The 16,263-nt window shown below is 41.4% G+C and overlaps 1 protein-coding gene across 1 annotated transcript in view; it reads right to left on the reverse strand.

The window, feature by feature from the left end:
* The window catches only part of eipr1 (EARP complex and GARP complex interacting protein 1), a 79,959-nt gene that overhangs the window by 33,536 nt on the left and 30,160 nt on the right, over nt 1-16,263 (reverse strand). Inside the window, exons 4-5 of the mRNA XM_068022133.1 lie at nt 8,307-8,463; nt 5,949-6,048 (exon numbers count right to left, since the gene is read on the reverse strand). Coding sequence (XP_067878234.1) covers nt 5,949-6,048; nt 8,307-8,463 — 257 coding nt within the window. The remainder of the gene's footprint in view (nt 1-5,948; nt 6,049-8,306; nt 8,464-16,263) is intronic.

The raw sequence follows: 16,263 nt of genomic DNA on the forward strand, positions 1-16,263 counted from the left end.
TTCAGTTTCTTCCCACCTACATCAGTGACTCTTTTGATGCCCTCCGTCAGTTTAACAGTTTCCAATTTCCTGAACCGAACTGTCTCCTCTTCACCACAGACAACGAATTTCTCTGTACCTCCATCCCCCACCAGGATGGTCTGAGGCCTCTCCACTTCTTCCTTGAACAGAGAGAGGCCCAACCAGTCTCCAGCCACCACCACCCTCCTCTACCTGGCTGAACATGTTCTCACATTGAACAGCTTCTCCTTTCACTCAACTCACTTCCTCCAAATAAAAGATGTTGCTATGGGTACTCACATGAGTCCTAGCGATACCTGCCTTATCGTGGGATATGTGGAACATTCCTTGTTCCAGTCCGACTTGGGCCCCCTCCCGCACCTGTTTCTCCTGTAGATTGATGACTGTATCTGCGCGTTTGCTGCTCTCAACTTGAACTAGAAAACTTCAACTTTGCTTCCAATTTCCACTCTTCTATCACCTTCACTCCATCAGCCTCCATATTCAATGGATCATCCTTCGCCATTTCCGCCACCTCCAACGTGATGTCACCAAACACATCTTTCCTTCTCCTCCCCTTTCAGCATTCTGAAGGGACCATTCCCTCTGCGACACCCTGATCCACACCTCAATCATACCCAACGCCCCATCATTTTCTCAAGGCACCTTTCCATGCAAGTACAGGAGTTGCAACACCTGTCCTTTTACCTCTTCTCTCCTCAATGTCCAAGGCCCCAAATATAGTTTCCAGGTGAAAAAGCAATTGACATATATTTCTTTCAATTTAGTATACTGTATCCACTGCTCACAATGCAGTCTGCTCTACACTGGGGAGACCAAATGCAGAATGAGTGACCACTTTGCAGAACAGCTCGGTTCAATCTGCAAGCATGACCAAAAGCTTCCAGTGGCCTGCTATTTTAACTCTCCACCTTGCTGTCACACTGACCTCTCCAGCCTCAGCCTACTGCAGTGTTCCAATGTAAGCTCAAGGAACAGGACCTCATCTTTTGATTAGGCACTTTACGGTCTTCCTGACTCAACACTGAGTTCAACAATTTCAGACTGTAATCTCTGCCCCAATTTGTTTCGTTTCCTTTGCATATTTCGGTCTTTCTCTTGTTTTTGCTTCCTGGCAGCAGCTGTTCACACTTACTCTCGACAAGTCTTTTGTCTCTTTACTTGTCTACTACCACTCCCTTTGGCTCTGCACCACCAACTCTTGTGTTAGTTAATGTGTCCCGTCTTCCACCCCATCGCAAACCTTCCCTTGTTTTCTTTTTCTACCCTCTCCCATTTCAACTGCTTAAAATCGATTACATTTCTAACTTTTCCCAGTTCTGACAAAAGGATATTGACCTGAAACATTAACTCTGTGTTTCTCTCCACAGATGCTGCCTGACCTGCTGAGCATTCCCAGCATTTTCTGTTTTTATTTTTGAGGAGCCCAGATAGTAGCTCAAAAGATCAGGAAGTAGAACCAGTCTAGGTAGAGATTATGAATAACAAGTGTCAAAAATTGCTGGTGGAAGTAGTTTATAGACCCCTTAACAGTAGTTATACTGTGGACACAGCATTAAGCAAGAAATGGTTGCCTTTGTTACAAACTGCAATGTAATAATTGTAGGGGACTTTAATCTTTATAAATATTGTGCAAATCACATTGACAAAGGTAGTCTGGAAGATGAGTTTGCAGAATGCTTTTGTGACAGTTTCCTGGAAAAATACGCTGTGAAATCAACTAGTGATAAAACTATTTTATTTTTACTATTGTGCAATGAGGCAGATGTAATTAATCTCATAGTAAAAAATCCGCTGGGAAAAAGTGGTCATAATACAACTGAATTCCATAGTAAGTTGAGAGTGACATACTCCAGCATCAAACAAGAATCTTAAATTTAGCAAAGCCAATTTCATACGTATGAGCAGTAAAAGTTGATTCAGTAAATAGACTAAAAGGTATTGTGACAAATAAACAATGGGAAACATTTAAAGAAACGATTCAAAATGTTCAACAATACATACCATTAAAAAAATAAAAACTCAGCAAAAAAGATCCATCCGAGGCGTATTAGGGAAGTTAAGGATAGTATTAGATTCAAAGAGGCGGCTTATAAAATTGCAAAGAATAGTAGTAAGCCCAAGGGTTAGTAGAATTTTAGAAACCAGTAAAGGTCAACCAAAATGGTGATAAAAGGAGAAAAAATAGAATGAGAATAAACTATACAGGAATATAAAACAGATTGTAAGAACTTTTATAAATCTATAAAAAGAAGAGTAGCTAAAGTAAACGTTAGTCTCTCAGACGCGGAGACAGGCGAAATTATGACAGGGAATGAGGAAATGGCAGACACTGAATAAATATTTTATGCCCATCTTCACAGTAGAAGACACAAATTATATACCAGAAATAGAAGGTAACTAAGGGGCTAATAAGAGTGAGGAACTTCAAGTAATTAATATCAGCGTAGAAAAAGTATTAGAGAAAGCTAAGGGGCTAAAAGCTGACAAATCCCCAGGATCTGATGGCTTACATCCCAGGTTTCTAAAAGAGGAAGCTGCAGCGATAGTGGATGCAATAGTTATGACTTTCCAAAATTCGCTAGATTCTAGAGCAGTCCTAGCGGATTGGAAGTTAGCAAATGTAACACTGCTATTCAAGAAAGGAGAGAGAAAGAAAACATGGAACTTACTGCCCTGACAGTAATGGTCAGGACAATGCATGAATCTCTTAAGGAAATCTTAACAATGCACTTAGAAAATCATAGCATGATCAGGCAAACTCAACATGGTTTTACGAAAGGGAAATTGTGTTTGAAAAATTTATTAGCATTTTTTGAGGATGTAAACAGTAAGGTAGATAAAGTAGATGCGACATACTTGGATTTCCAAAAGTGATTTGATAAGGTGCCACACAAAAGGCTATCACTTGAGCTGAACTCAAGAGGTGAGGTGAGAGTGACTGCCCGCCCTTGACATCAAGGAAGCATTAGACTGAGTATGGCATCAAGGAGCCCTAGCAAAACTGAGGTCAATGGAAATCGGGGGAAAACCCTCCGCTGGCTGGAGTCATACATAGTGCAAAGGAAGATGGTTGTGGTCATTGGAGGTCAATCATCTGAGCTCCAGGACATCACTGCAGGAGTTCCTCAGGGTAGTGTCCTAGGCCCAACCATCTTCAGCTGCTTCATCAATGACCTTCCTTCAATCATGAGGTCAGAAGTGGGGATGTTCGCTGATGATTGCACAATGTTCAGCACCATTCGTGACTCCTCAGATACTGAAGCAGTCCGTGTAGAAATGCAGCAAGACCTGGACAATATGGGCTGATAAGTAGCAAGTAACATTCGCGCCACACAAGTGCGACGCAATGACCATCTCCAACAAGAGAGAATCTAACCATCTCCCCTTGACATTCAACGGCATTACCATCGCTGAACCCCCACTATCAACAATCCTAGGGGCTACCATTGCCTGGCACATTGACTAGAAACTGAACTGAAGTAGCCATATAAATACCGTGGCTACAAGAGCAGGTCAGAGGCTAGGAATCCTGAGGCGAGTAACTCACCTCCTGACTCCCCAAAACCTGTCCACCATCTACAAGGCACAACTCAGGAGTGCGATGGAATACTCTCCACTTGCCTGGATGGGTGCAGCTCCAACAACACTCAAGAAGCTCGACACCATCCAGGACAAAGCAGCCCGCTTGATTCGCACCCCATCCACAAACATTCACTCCCTCCACCATCAACGCACAGTGGCAGCAGTGTGTACCATCTACAAGATGCACTGCAGCAATGCACCAAGGCTCCTTCAACAGCACCTTCCAAACCCGCGACCTCTACCAAATAGAAGGACAAGGGCAGCAAATACATGGGAACACCACCACCTGCAAGTTCCCCTCCAAGTAACACCATCCTGACTTGGAACTATAGTGCCATTCCTTCACTGTCGCTGGGTCAAAATCCTGGAACTCCCTTCCTAACAGCACTGTGGGTATACCTACCCCAAATAGACTGCAGCGGTTCAAGAAGGCAGCTCACAACCACCTTCTCAAGGGCAATTAGGGATGGGCAATAAATGCTGGCCTGGCCAGTGACGCCCACACCCTATGAATGAATAAAAAAAACACGCAAGATCAGGGTGCATGGAGTTGGGAGTAATATATTAGCATGGATAGAGGATTGGCTAACGGACAGGAATCAGAGAACAGTGAGAAATAGGGCATTTTCAAGTTGCCAGGTTGTAACTAGTCTTGTGCCGCACGAATCAAGGCTGGGGCCTCGTCAATTTACAATTTATATTAATGACTTAGATGAGAAGACTGAGTGTAATGTATCCAAGTTTGCTGATGATACAAAGCTAGGTGGTAAGCCGCTTTTGGACAGAGCTGCTCATTACTCTGCCATCAACACTCTCTCTAGACTAATGCTTTATCTTTCACAACCACTTACACTGTCTTTGCCTTTGTCCCATGACATCTTTGTTATTTAATCTCTCCTGCCCTTTGCCCTATCACACCCTTCCCTTTTGTTCTCTACCCCACCAAATCCAACCCCCATTCACTTGATTTAAACCGAATACTTTTCTAACCTTTGCCAATTCTGATGATAGATCACAGACCTGAAACGTTAACTCTGCTTCTCTCTCCACAGATGCTGCCTGGCCTGCTGAGTATTTCTAGCATTTTCTGTTTTTATTTCAGATTTCCAGCAGTATTTTGTATTTATTAAGATTCTGAAGGAACTTGACAGGGTAGACACTGAGAGGTTGCTTCCCCTGGCTGGGGAACCTGGAACATAGGGGTACAGTCTCATGATAAGGGGTCAATCATTTAGGACTGAGATGAAGAGAAATTTCTTCAAAGGGTTTGTGAATCTTTGGAATTCTCTACCCAAAGGGCTGTGGATGCTGCATCATGGAGTGTATTGAAAGCTGAAATAGACAGATTTTTGGTCTCTCGGGGAATCAAGGGTTATGGGGATCGAGCGGGAAAGCAGAATTGAGGCAGAAGATCAACCATTGAATTTTGAATGGTGGATCAGGCTCGAGGGGCTGTATAGTCTACTCATGCTCCTATTTCTTTACTCCTTAAGATGGCGGTGCAATAGGAGGCACAGGAGATAAGTGGTCAATGCAGATCACGGGGTCTGGTGAGGAATGGGTGGGGCAGGGGGAAGATCGGGTGCACCATAGAGGTTGAAATTAGGGGTTAGAGGGAGGTGTGGGGCCTCAAAGACCAGGAACAGGAGGAAGGATCAATGTTCGCGGGACATGGCGGTTGGATCCTGGGTGTCGAGAGAGAGATCAGTCAGTCCTGGAATTTGGGGCTGGGGCCAGGGTCTGTATGGGAGGGATCTTGAGTCTGGGAGCTGTTATGGTAAGTAGTTACTTTTTGTTTTACTCTGATGTTTAGGGCTAATAGTTTTCTCCAAGACAGCAAGCAGGGACCTGAAGCAGGCATTAAACTCGTTATTTGCAAATGCCAATGCCATAACACCTGCTTCAGGCACCAGCAGAGGATGCCTCTGGTTTATCCTTACCCAATACGGTGAACTAAGTATTTCCAGCAGTAAGTGTGTCCATGTTTCCTGCCTGTCTTTTTGGCATCTTAGGAGGACATACACTGCCTGATAAACCACACCTACATTTTAACCTCCATACACTCTGTCCTTATTTTTATATTTGCATTATATAAATTCCTGTTTACATTTCTAAATGAAAACTGCCAAGGTAAATTTGTCACACCATATCTGCATCTTATCGTCAGTGGTGGCACTACAGCAAATTCACTGGCAGACAGGTGTAATTACCGTGTGGGAAGTTTACAAAGGCTAGTTCTAGTAGCAATGTGGAAAAGGAATTCCTACTGAAAATAAACTTAACAGAAAGTCTAGGCAGACATAAGATTTGCATCATAAAGCTAAACCATAAAAATTACTTACCACTGCCCTGCTTGAGCTTTCTTGTAAATCCCAAAGGAGAACATGATTATCAGCCAGCGATGCTACTTTTTTACCATCTCCCATTGGCTCCCATAGTACACTGCAGAGCAAAATTCATTAACTATCTCAGCAAGTTGGACTTACAAGTATGGTTCACCAATTCAGTTTTACTGAAACACTGCAATAATAACAATTATCCTGAAAGACTAGAAAACAACACAAGTTAGAACATCAAGGAGTCAAAGACTGATGGAAGTGAAAAGGGAGTTCTCCTTAGCAGTTCAGTCCTGTAGTGTATTAATTTGCTGCGTTACGAGGGTAGGGCATGGTGTGATATCCCAGTTCTCCAAACAGAGAATTCTAATTCTTGGACTGGGGCATCATGCAAACATTGGTGCATGGAAGCTTGGCACCTCTCAATTGGAAAAGACAAATTCAGATGGTAAATTCATCCCAGTACATTCTACATTACAACGGTGTCTACTATTCAAAAGTATTTAAATAGCTGGAAAGCACTTTAAGACATCCGGTGGTTGTGAAAAGCCCTACATAAATACAAGTCTTTCTTTCTTCCTTTCTTTCATGCGCTTCCTGGATGTTGATTTCAGAATTTTGGCACGTGGTTGCTACCCTCCAAGCTTTGTGAAGAGTGGGTGAAGTTAAGAGTCCAAAACGACAGAGGTGTAAAAGAACAAATACAACTATTCTGTTTTTCCAGCACAGCAAAATCATCGAAAATGTGTATGGCATGGAAAGAGCAATAGTGACATAGGAACATAGGAATATCAACATGGTTTAATACATTGCAAAGCTCAATTTCAAGTAAGATAACAAGAACAAGTGTTGTTACTTTTGACTAAGCTCAAACTCATTGCTCCTATAATTGTGAGTTTATTATTTAAAAGGAGCACAACATCTAAGACTAAATGCCCAATGGGTTAAATGCTGATAAGCACATTTTGACTGAAGCATAATTATAATGCACTTAGCCCTTTCCGAAAGACCATTTACAGTCAATCTACGAATTTAGAAATCCAGATCAGAGTCTAGAATCCTAATGGAAAGATAGAAATGCTCGGCAGCAGAGTATGCATTTATGAGGATTCAAACTATTTGGGAAATCTAGACTACCATAAAATAACTGGTTTACTTTTTAATAGATTATACTAACAGATTTTCTGTAGTGCTGCTCACAGCAGGTCAGGGAAGACACGGTTTTATGTTAGGGGTGTTTATTCCATGTAGGGGATAACACTAGGTCCACTGACTTAGAGGCTAAATAAGTTAAATTCCATTCATTTAAAACTGTATTCTGATTTTTATTGGTGCTTCGGGAACTTAATTTCATAACTCTGCCCATTATTCTATGAAACCTGTACATAGGTGGTCTTCATATCTTTAAATTATTCCAGTAGATTCATATATATATCCCCCGATCACATGGAGGGAACAGGCTGTCCATCCTTGGCAATGGCATTAGCTCCCAAGCGCAGGCGCTGACGCCAAATTTAATGAAAGATTAAATGAAAATAAATAAATACATCTCCCCCACCTCCCCAATAACAATTAATTATTTGCCCTTTCCCCCCACCCCAAACACTTGCCTTTGCCATCTGACCTCCTAAGTTGCACAAACTTTAAACTTCAACCCCCTTCCCACCAACCCGTACACCCATGACTTTAATTTGACCCTGTTGCCCCCCCAAGAAACTTACCTCCTCTCCCCTCCCACCAGTGTTACTCTTTGTTTCCCCAGAAAGGGATCCAAAAGCTCAGGAGTGCTGGCCGGTGGGCCAAAGATCGCAGTGGGACATCGGAAGGTGGCGTAAGTTTATTTAAATTAATTATTTTAATTGATTAAAATATTCAAATTATGGTCTTATCACTGAGGGGTGGGGGGGGGATGTGCCGCCACTAGGCCTCACCGCCACTGGTAATATCGGACTGGGCCCTGCTGGCGTCGAGGTCCGTGGCAGGCCTCATCCAGGGTCATCTTCAGGACTGCCCCCGCAATCCCCCCACCCCCTGGCGCAGATCCTGTGTCAAGGGCTCCTTAAAATCCAGCCCATTATTTCATATCTTGATGTCCATATTCCCCAGTAATTACCTCAGAATAAATTCAAATTAATAACTTGTCAAACTAAGTACAAAACTAATGGATAATTACCTGCAATATAATAAAAACACATTTATACTAGAATAAGACATACACAAATTAATAATGGCATTTTATTCTGCAGCAAATGAATATTTCCTTTTTCCACAGGAATTTTTATTGTCTTGATGCTACAATTAAACAGGCAAACATTTCACTTAGATCCATCCTGAAATCTTTTAAATCAATACTGAGTGACCTACCAGGACATGTTGCCATGGGCTGTGTTGTCAAGGTGACAAAGCAGCTCTAAGGTTTGTGGGTTGCTTGATGAATCATCAGGAGATTCATGACTGCCTGATTCCAATTCCTTTGGCATACGCCACACAGCAGCACACGTCAGGATTTTACTGTCTGAAGCTAAGGAACAACAACAAAAAATTGACTGTCAAAAAATCTTTTGATAAAAAGGGAGAAAATATAACTTGTACTCTCAGATCAAACAGTTATTTAAAATAAAATCAGCACTTTAGTTGGCATAAAGCTTACAAGCATATGAAACAACCTAACTCCAAAGCCTCAAATTCTATTTCATAATCATTGTTTACACCAGTGATACTGCCTTAATTCTGGACTTGAGCACAAATTTGCAATTCTATGCTCATTAACGTGTGTATGTTAAGTTTAAATGCAATTAAATATTTGAATTAAGCAATGATATAACTTCCAGTGCTTTACAGCACTATTTTCACAAGCAGCATTGGGATGATCACTCTCAGTGCTGACAAGCTAGAGCAGCAATCCTCCATACCCTCTTTAAATATTGATATTGTTTACAGAAATAAAAATTGATCAAACTGCTTGATGGCTCATACTCCATGTTTCCAGTATTTTTTTTGCCAACGTCCTGGATAAGATACTTTTATAAGCACCACAGGGAGATTTCTGTACTGATATTCCTATGCAGAAGGATGTACCAAGAACTGGGTGAATGGGAAAAGAGTCAAAAGAGTTATAAAGGAAAACAGGAAAGGGAATAAACCAAACTAACTGCATCAATGGAATCAGTGAGCATGCTCTCAGGAAGGATACTCAGGAAGACTCAGTGAATTGGTCCAAAATGATGGCCTGAAGTTAGCAATTGAGCTGGATATTGTGTGCCACTGAAACAATCTAATCTTGGAAATCTGGTGATATCAAACAGCAAAAAAGGAAAGCTTGGCATTTGCGCCTGATTGCAGATTTTTAATTCACTATTGGGCATCAGATAGTAGTTTCATGCACTTGTATCATTCCAAATTCAGTTTTAGGCATTTGTGCCAGTATGTTTCATGCCTTGATGTGTGAATGATGCTACAAAAAGTATTAACTCTGTATCTAATATTGTGCTAAGATTTGGACAATAGTATCTTAATTTGTTAGTTTGTAGCTAAAATTTCTCAATTGCTGAGGAATTATATGTTGGTACAATAATTAGTACAATGATAAATCATACTTGGACCTACTTGTAAAATTATTTCATTTTCAGTTTTTATTTCTTTAAACTTTGTTGCAAACATTAATTGAATTTATTGATAGATCCACTTCTAAATTGGCCCAAACACAGAGATCACACCTGATACTGAATTTATGAATCCGTCTTGAAATTAACAATCCAAAAAGAGGATACTGCAGATTTCATTCAGAGAACTGCAGGCATTCTGCTGCAAATTCCAGACAATGGCTTCTGAGTGCACTCCTTATTAGACTAGACAAATTTTATATTTTGTGTATTCCAGTCACCACCTTACTGTTTTCATAATCTTGTGATAACTGTGGCGTCGCTGTTGGAACATCCAAGACTCAGGGATTTTGCACTTTTCCTTCATTGACACAATTTACCTCATGTTACACAGGCAAAAATCAAACGATTCTTTACTGTGGACTTAATTGTAATTTAGCTACCTTGGCAGATATCTTGCAAAAGTGTTGCAGAGTTAAGCCCCTCCATAAAAAAAATCCTTCAACAACCATCAAACTTTCAAATAAAACTCCACTCTTGTTTAAAATTCCTACTTTGCTTCTTATACATTTGTTGCTTTTCCTCCCCCCCACCACCCCCCCACCTCAATTCTCTCCTGTATGTGCTGACTCACAGTGGGAGTACAATTCCTTATGTCCGAGAAGTCTTCCTGTACCTTACCCAAGTGACCACTTTTCATGTGTACTTGTTGATAAGTGCCAGCAGATTATTCAACTGTGGGTGCCCTCACAACAAAGACTGATCTTATGCCCTTGCCGGATGTGCAAACATGCACATTTTCTGGGTGAGGGTGGGAGAGGATAACTGGAAAGGTCCTCTCTCTGGCTCAAAGGGACAAAGACTAACTGTAGTGCCCAACTGGCTGATTCATTAATGTACAATTCAGAACCCAATCAAGCTCTTTAAAGCAGAATTACAGGACAGGATATGAATAGGGTGTTGTGTCCTGCCATGGCTTGGTGCCACGTCGTCACAGAAAGGTAGAAAATGGGCTCAACCTTACAATTTCTTAACTGGGAGTTTCACAATCTCACCTAGACTATTTTCGAGAACTGGTTCCCAACAAGAAAATAAATAACGAGTGCCAGACAATGCACAACACTGTCATAAGCAGTGCTAGCTCAAAAACAGCACTGTCAGAAGCCTGGAGCTGGATCATGCCCTTATTCCCTTGGTTGGGGAACGGTGCAAGTGGGGGATAAAGCTGCAAGAAAATGGACTACATATGGGCTTATTGACTGGTCTTTTTAAAATACAAAAATAGATTCAAGTGTCATGTTCGCCACAAACTGTAATACAGTTCCAATTTTAAAATAGTTGTAAATGGAGGAACATGTGCCACATGGTTTAAAATATTTTATGCTGTATGTTTGTGCAATGCTTATATTATAAAGACACAGAAGTTCATCATTTAGTTCATTTGTATGAAAGTTTGTTTACACAAAAATATTTCAATATCTGTAGTATATGGAAGTTAAACCAGAATTAATGTTTCCAGATGATCTTTGCAAGATTACACTTCATAGATCTTTGATTTAATGTGGCGTATATTGCAAATATTTTACATCATGAATCTGCCACTTCAGCTTTTGATTTGAAGGGGTTTTAACTGTTTCTGACCACTTTCCAATAAATAAGATATGGTTATAAAAAGACAAAACAAAGTCCAAGAGTCTCTACTGATGCCTTGCTGCCTTTGGTAATATTTAAAATACTGCCTCTGTTTTGTTTTTGCACTGTGCATCTGTTTTCTGTTGAATCAGATACAGCTACTGGGAAGATAATGTACTGTAGCCGTTTTAATTTAGCTATTAACCACACACAGGCAGTTCATTCCATGTAATTTGATACTTATAGGGTGTGATGCTCTGCCTCATTTCATTCCAAATGTTTTTTGGGTTTTCTTTTTAAATTCATTGCTTTGTGTGAAGGCACACATTTAAAAAAATAAATCTATTAACTTGGCTGCCTGTAACCTTAATAGTCAATTTACCAGCTACCTCCCTCATTCTGAATAACTTCTATAATATGACCCCTTCAGACTTCTTGCTTTTATTTCAAACTCCCTCCGGGGAACTCAACTTACAGTGGATACTCTAGTGGTAAGAAAACCTGCCTTATCATTATTAGCAACAAGGAAAATCAATAGAGCTGATCAGAGAGAGTCCATGCTGCTCCTGGGATAATAAGCTTTCAGCACAAGTGGAAGGGCAAAGAGGAATTGGAAAGCAAGACAAAGAACAAGAATAAATCTGGGGAAAACCAGTGAAGGAAGCAAAAGGATGGGAGGAAGAATAAAAAGTAGAAGCTGCAAAATAAAAAAAGACAAAAGAGAAAAAAATTGAAAGCAGATAAAGGGTAGGCAAAAAGGAAGGCATTTTATATTATTTCTCTTTATTGCAGGATTACAGGAATAAAAAAATACAGTTAATCTTGTTAAATTATTCAAAAAAGAAACTTGCTCTTCACCGTTAACATTTGTACATCAAATTCTGACATTTGGAGTATGTTACTCCTTCTGCCCGATATTCTTTCCGATAAATAATGAATGCGGAGCATAACCCTGAAGTATGCACGACAGGTTCTCCTTGGAATGCTTTGAACTACTAAAATTAAGGCAGTGACAAGATGCTCAGGGCAGAAAGTGTTTATATGAAAGGGACAATAGCAACATGGATATGGAATCTGCTGAGTGACAGGAAACAAAGAGCAGTGGTTAATGGATGTTTTTCGGACTGGAGGAAGGTTTGTAGTGGAGTTCCCCAGGGGTCAATGCAAGGGTCAACTCTTGCTTTTCCTGATACAAATCAATGACCGAGGCCTTGGTGTACAGGGCACAATTTCAAAGTATGCAAATGATATGAAACTTGGAGGCATTGTGAACCGTGAGGAGGATCGTGTTGAACTTTAAAAGAACATAGACAAGTTGGTGGAATGGGCAGGCAGGTGGCAGATGAAGTTCAATGCAAAGAAATGTGAAGTGATTCATTTTGGTAGGAAGAACATGGAGAGACAATATAGAATAAAGGGTACAATTCTAAAGGAAGTGCAGGAGCAGAGGGACCCAGGTGTATATGTGCATAGATCATTGAAGGTGGCAGAACAGGTTGAGAGCACGGTTGATAAAGCATACAGTATCCTGAGCTTTATTAATAGGGGCATAGAGAACAGCAGCAAGGAAGTTATGTTGAACTTGTACAAGACACTAGTTGGCCTCAGCTGGAGTATTGCGTCCAATTCTGGACGCTGCACTTCAGGAAAGATGTGAGGGTATTGGAGAGCGTACAGAAAAGATTCCAGAGAATGGTTCCAGAGATGAGGAATTTCAGTTATGAACATAGATTGGAGAAGTTAGGACTGTTTTTCTTGGGGAAGAGAAGGCTGAGGGGTGATTTGATAGAGGTATTCAAAATCATGAGGGGTCTGGACAGAGTAGATAGAGAGAAACTGTTCCCACTCGTGAAAGGATCAAGAACGAGAGGGCACAGATTTAAAGTATTTGGTAAGAGAAGCAAAAGTGACATGAGGAAAAACCTTTTCACACAGCAAGTGGTTAAGGTCTGGAATGCGCTGCCTGAGAACGTGGTGGAGGCAGGTTCAATTGAGGCATTCAAAAGGGAATTAGACAGTTGTATGAAAAGGAAGAATGTGCAGGGTTATGGGGTGAAGGCAGGGGAATGGAACTGAGGGAGTTGCTCTTTGAGAGCTAGTGCGGACATGATGGGCTGAATGGCCTCCTTCTGCGCTGTAACAATTCTGTGATTCTGTGAAATACTTTAAGATGAGTATCCTATCGTCTTAGTGGTTTAATTCAGGAGTTTTTCATACACCAATGACAATGTCTTATTTATATACACAGTACTGCAGAAAATAGAACGATCAAGTTACAGATAGTAAATATTTCAAAGCATATTTCTTACATTACAAATCTCTTGATCTATCAAAGCAGGTTCTGGATTTCCTGCACTAACCCCAATCCTCGAAGCTGTGGGGAGATCTCCACTTCCATTGCTCTAATGCTGTCTGAAACAGTGCTCTCTAGAATGGGGGTTGCCTGCATCATTGGGGATCAAACTGGCATAGGTGATCCAGGTCCTCCCAAGAAACTGGTGAGGTACAGTTAGTTTTTCCTGCAGTTTTGTTGATATTTATACTGGATCATATGAAAAATGTGAAGTTTTTACACTGCACTTTGCACACATAGAGCTGGATTACATGGCCTCCAGGAGAGAGGGGAACCTGAGAATTGCGATCGGAGACAGGGATCGAGGGCCAGTCGCCCTCCCGATGACGGTGGATAGGTAATGGCAAACATTTAAAAAGCGCATGGATGAAATGCAACAATTGTTTATCCCTGTCTGGTGCAAAAGTAAAACGGGAAAGGTAGCCAAACCATGGCTTACAAGGGAAATTAGAGATAGCATTAGATCCAAGGAAGAGGCATAGAAATTTGCCAGGAAAAACAACAGATCTGAGGATTGGAAGCAGTTTAGAATTCAGCAAAGGAGGACCAAGGGATTGATTAAGAATGGGAAAATAGAGTACGATAGCAAGTTTGCAGGGAACATAAAAACTGACTGTAAAAGTTTCTATAGGTATGTGAACAGAAAAAGATTGGTGAAGACAAATGTAGGACCCTTACAGTCAGAAACAAGGTAATTTATTATGGGGAAGAAAGAAATGGCTGAGCAGCTAAATGCATACTTTGGTTCTGTCTTCACAAAGGAGGACACAAATATCATACCAGAAATGTTGGGGAACACAGGGCTCAGTGAGACAGGAACTGAAAGAAATCAGTATTAGTAGAGAAATGGTGTTGGGGAAATTGATGGCCGACAAATCCCCAGGGCCTGATGGTATGCCTCCCAGAGTACTTAAGGAAGTGGCCCTAGAAATAGTGGATGCATTGGAGGTACTTTTCCAAGATTCTATAGACTCTGGAACAGTTCCTACAGATTGGAGGGTAGCTAATGTAACCCCACTATTTAAAAAGATAGAGAGAAAGCAGGGAATTATAGACCAGTCAGCCTAACGTCGGTAGTGGGGAAAATTCTAGAGTCCATTATCAAAGATTTTATAGCAGAACACTTGGAGAACAGTGGTAGAATCGGACCGAGTCAGCATGGATTTACGAAAGGGAAATCATGCTTGACAAATCTACCAGAATTCTTCGAGGATGTAACTAGTAGATTTGATGAGGGGGAGCCAGTGGATGTGGTTTATTTGGACTTTCAGAAGGCTTTCGACAAAGTCCCACATAAGAGATTAGCGTGCAAAATTAAAGTGCATGGGATTGGGGGTATTGTATTGCGATGGATAGAAAATTGGTTGGCGGACAGGAAACAAAGAGTAGGGATAAATGGGTCTTTTTCCGAATGGCAGGCAGTGACTAGTGGGGTACCACAGGGATCGATGCTAGGACCCCAGCTATTCACAACATACATGAATGATTTAGATGAGGGAACTAAATGTAATATCTCCAAATTTGCAGATGACACAAAACTGGGTGGGAGGGTGAGTTGTGAGGAGGATGCAGAGAGGCTTCAGGGTGATTTGGACAAGTTGAGTGAGTGGGCAAATGCATGGCAGATGTAGTATAACGTGGATAAATGTGAGGTTATCCACTTTGGTAGCAAAAACAGGAAGGCAGATTATTATCTGAACGGCTATAAACTGAGAGAGGGGAATATGCAGCGAAACCTGGGTGTTCTCGTACAACAGTCGCTGAAAGTAAGCATGCAGGTCCAACAGGCAGTAAAAAAGGCAAATGGTATGTTGGGGTTCACAGCGAGGATTCGAGTACAGGAGCAGGGATGTCTTGCTGCAATTATACAGGGCCTTGGTAAGGCCACACCTGGAACATTGTATGCAGTTTTGGTCTCCTTATCTGAGGAAGGATGTTCTTGCTATAGAGGGAGTGCAGCGAAGGTTTACCAGACTGATTCCTGGGATGGCGGGACTGACGTATGAGGAGAAATGGAGTCGGTTCGGATTATATTCGCTGGAGTTCAGAAGAGTGAGGGGGGGATCTCATAGAAACCTATAAAATTCTAACAGGACTTGACAGGGTAGATGCAGGAAGGATGTTCCCGATGGCAGGGGTGTGGGGGGGGGGGGGTCCAGAACCAGGGGTCATAGTCTAAGGATACGGGGTAAACCTTTTAGGACTGCGATGAGGAGAAATTTCTTCACCCAGAGAGTGGTGAACCTGTGGAATTCACTACCACAGAAAGCAGTTGAGGCCAAAACATTGAATGTTTTCAAAAAGGAGTTAGATATAGCTCTTGGGTCTAAAGGGATCAAAGGGTATGGGGCGAAAGCCGGAACAGGCTAATGAGTTGGATGATCAGCCACAATCATAATGAATGGCGGAGCAGACTCCAAAAGCCAAATGGCCTACTCCTGCTCCTATTTTCTATGTTAAAAATAATACTAATTTAAATCTCCACAGATGCTGCCAGACCTGCTGAGTATTTCCAGCACTTTCTGTTCTCATTTCAGAGTTCCAGCAGCTGCAGTATTTTGCTCTTATATGAGCAGGATCCTGTCAGGCTTTTGACATGCTGGCAGCCAAACCCGCCCCGCCCTTGCCAGTTAAAACTCTGCCCAATGTATGAATGATCAGTGCTACCTAGACAAGGTAACACTTGAAAGAGGTGTAGAAAGACTTTACAATTGGGTTGAAAAAGAAATGGAAT

Source organism: Heterodontus francisci, chromosome 3 (assembly GCF_036365525.1).
Source record: "Heterodontus francisci isolate sHetFra1 chromosome 3, sHetFra1.hap1, whole genome shotgun sequence".
NCBI classification, from domain to species: Eukaryota; Metazoa; Chordata; class Chondrichthyes; order Heterodontiformes; family Heterodontidae; genus Heterodontus; species Heterodontus francisci.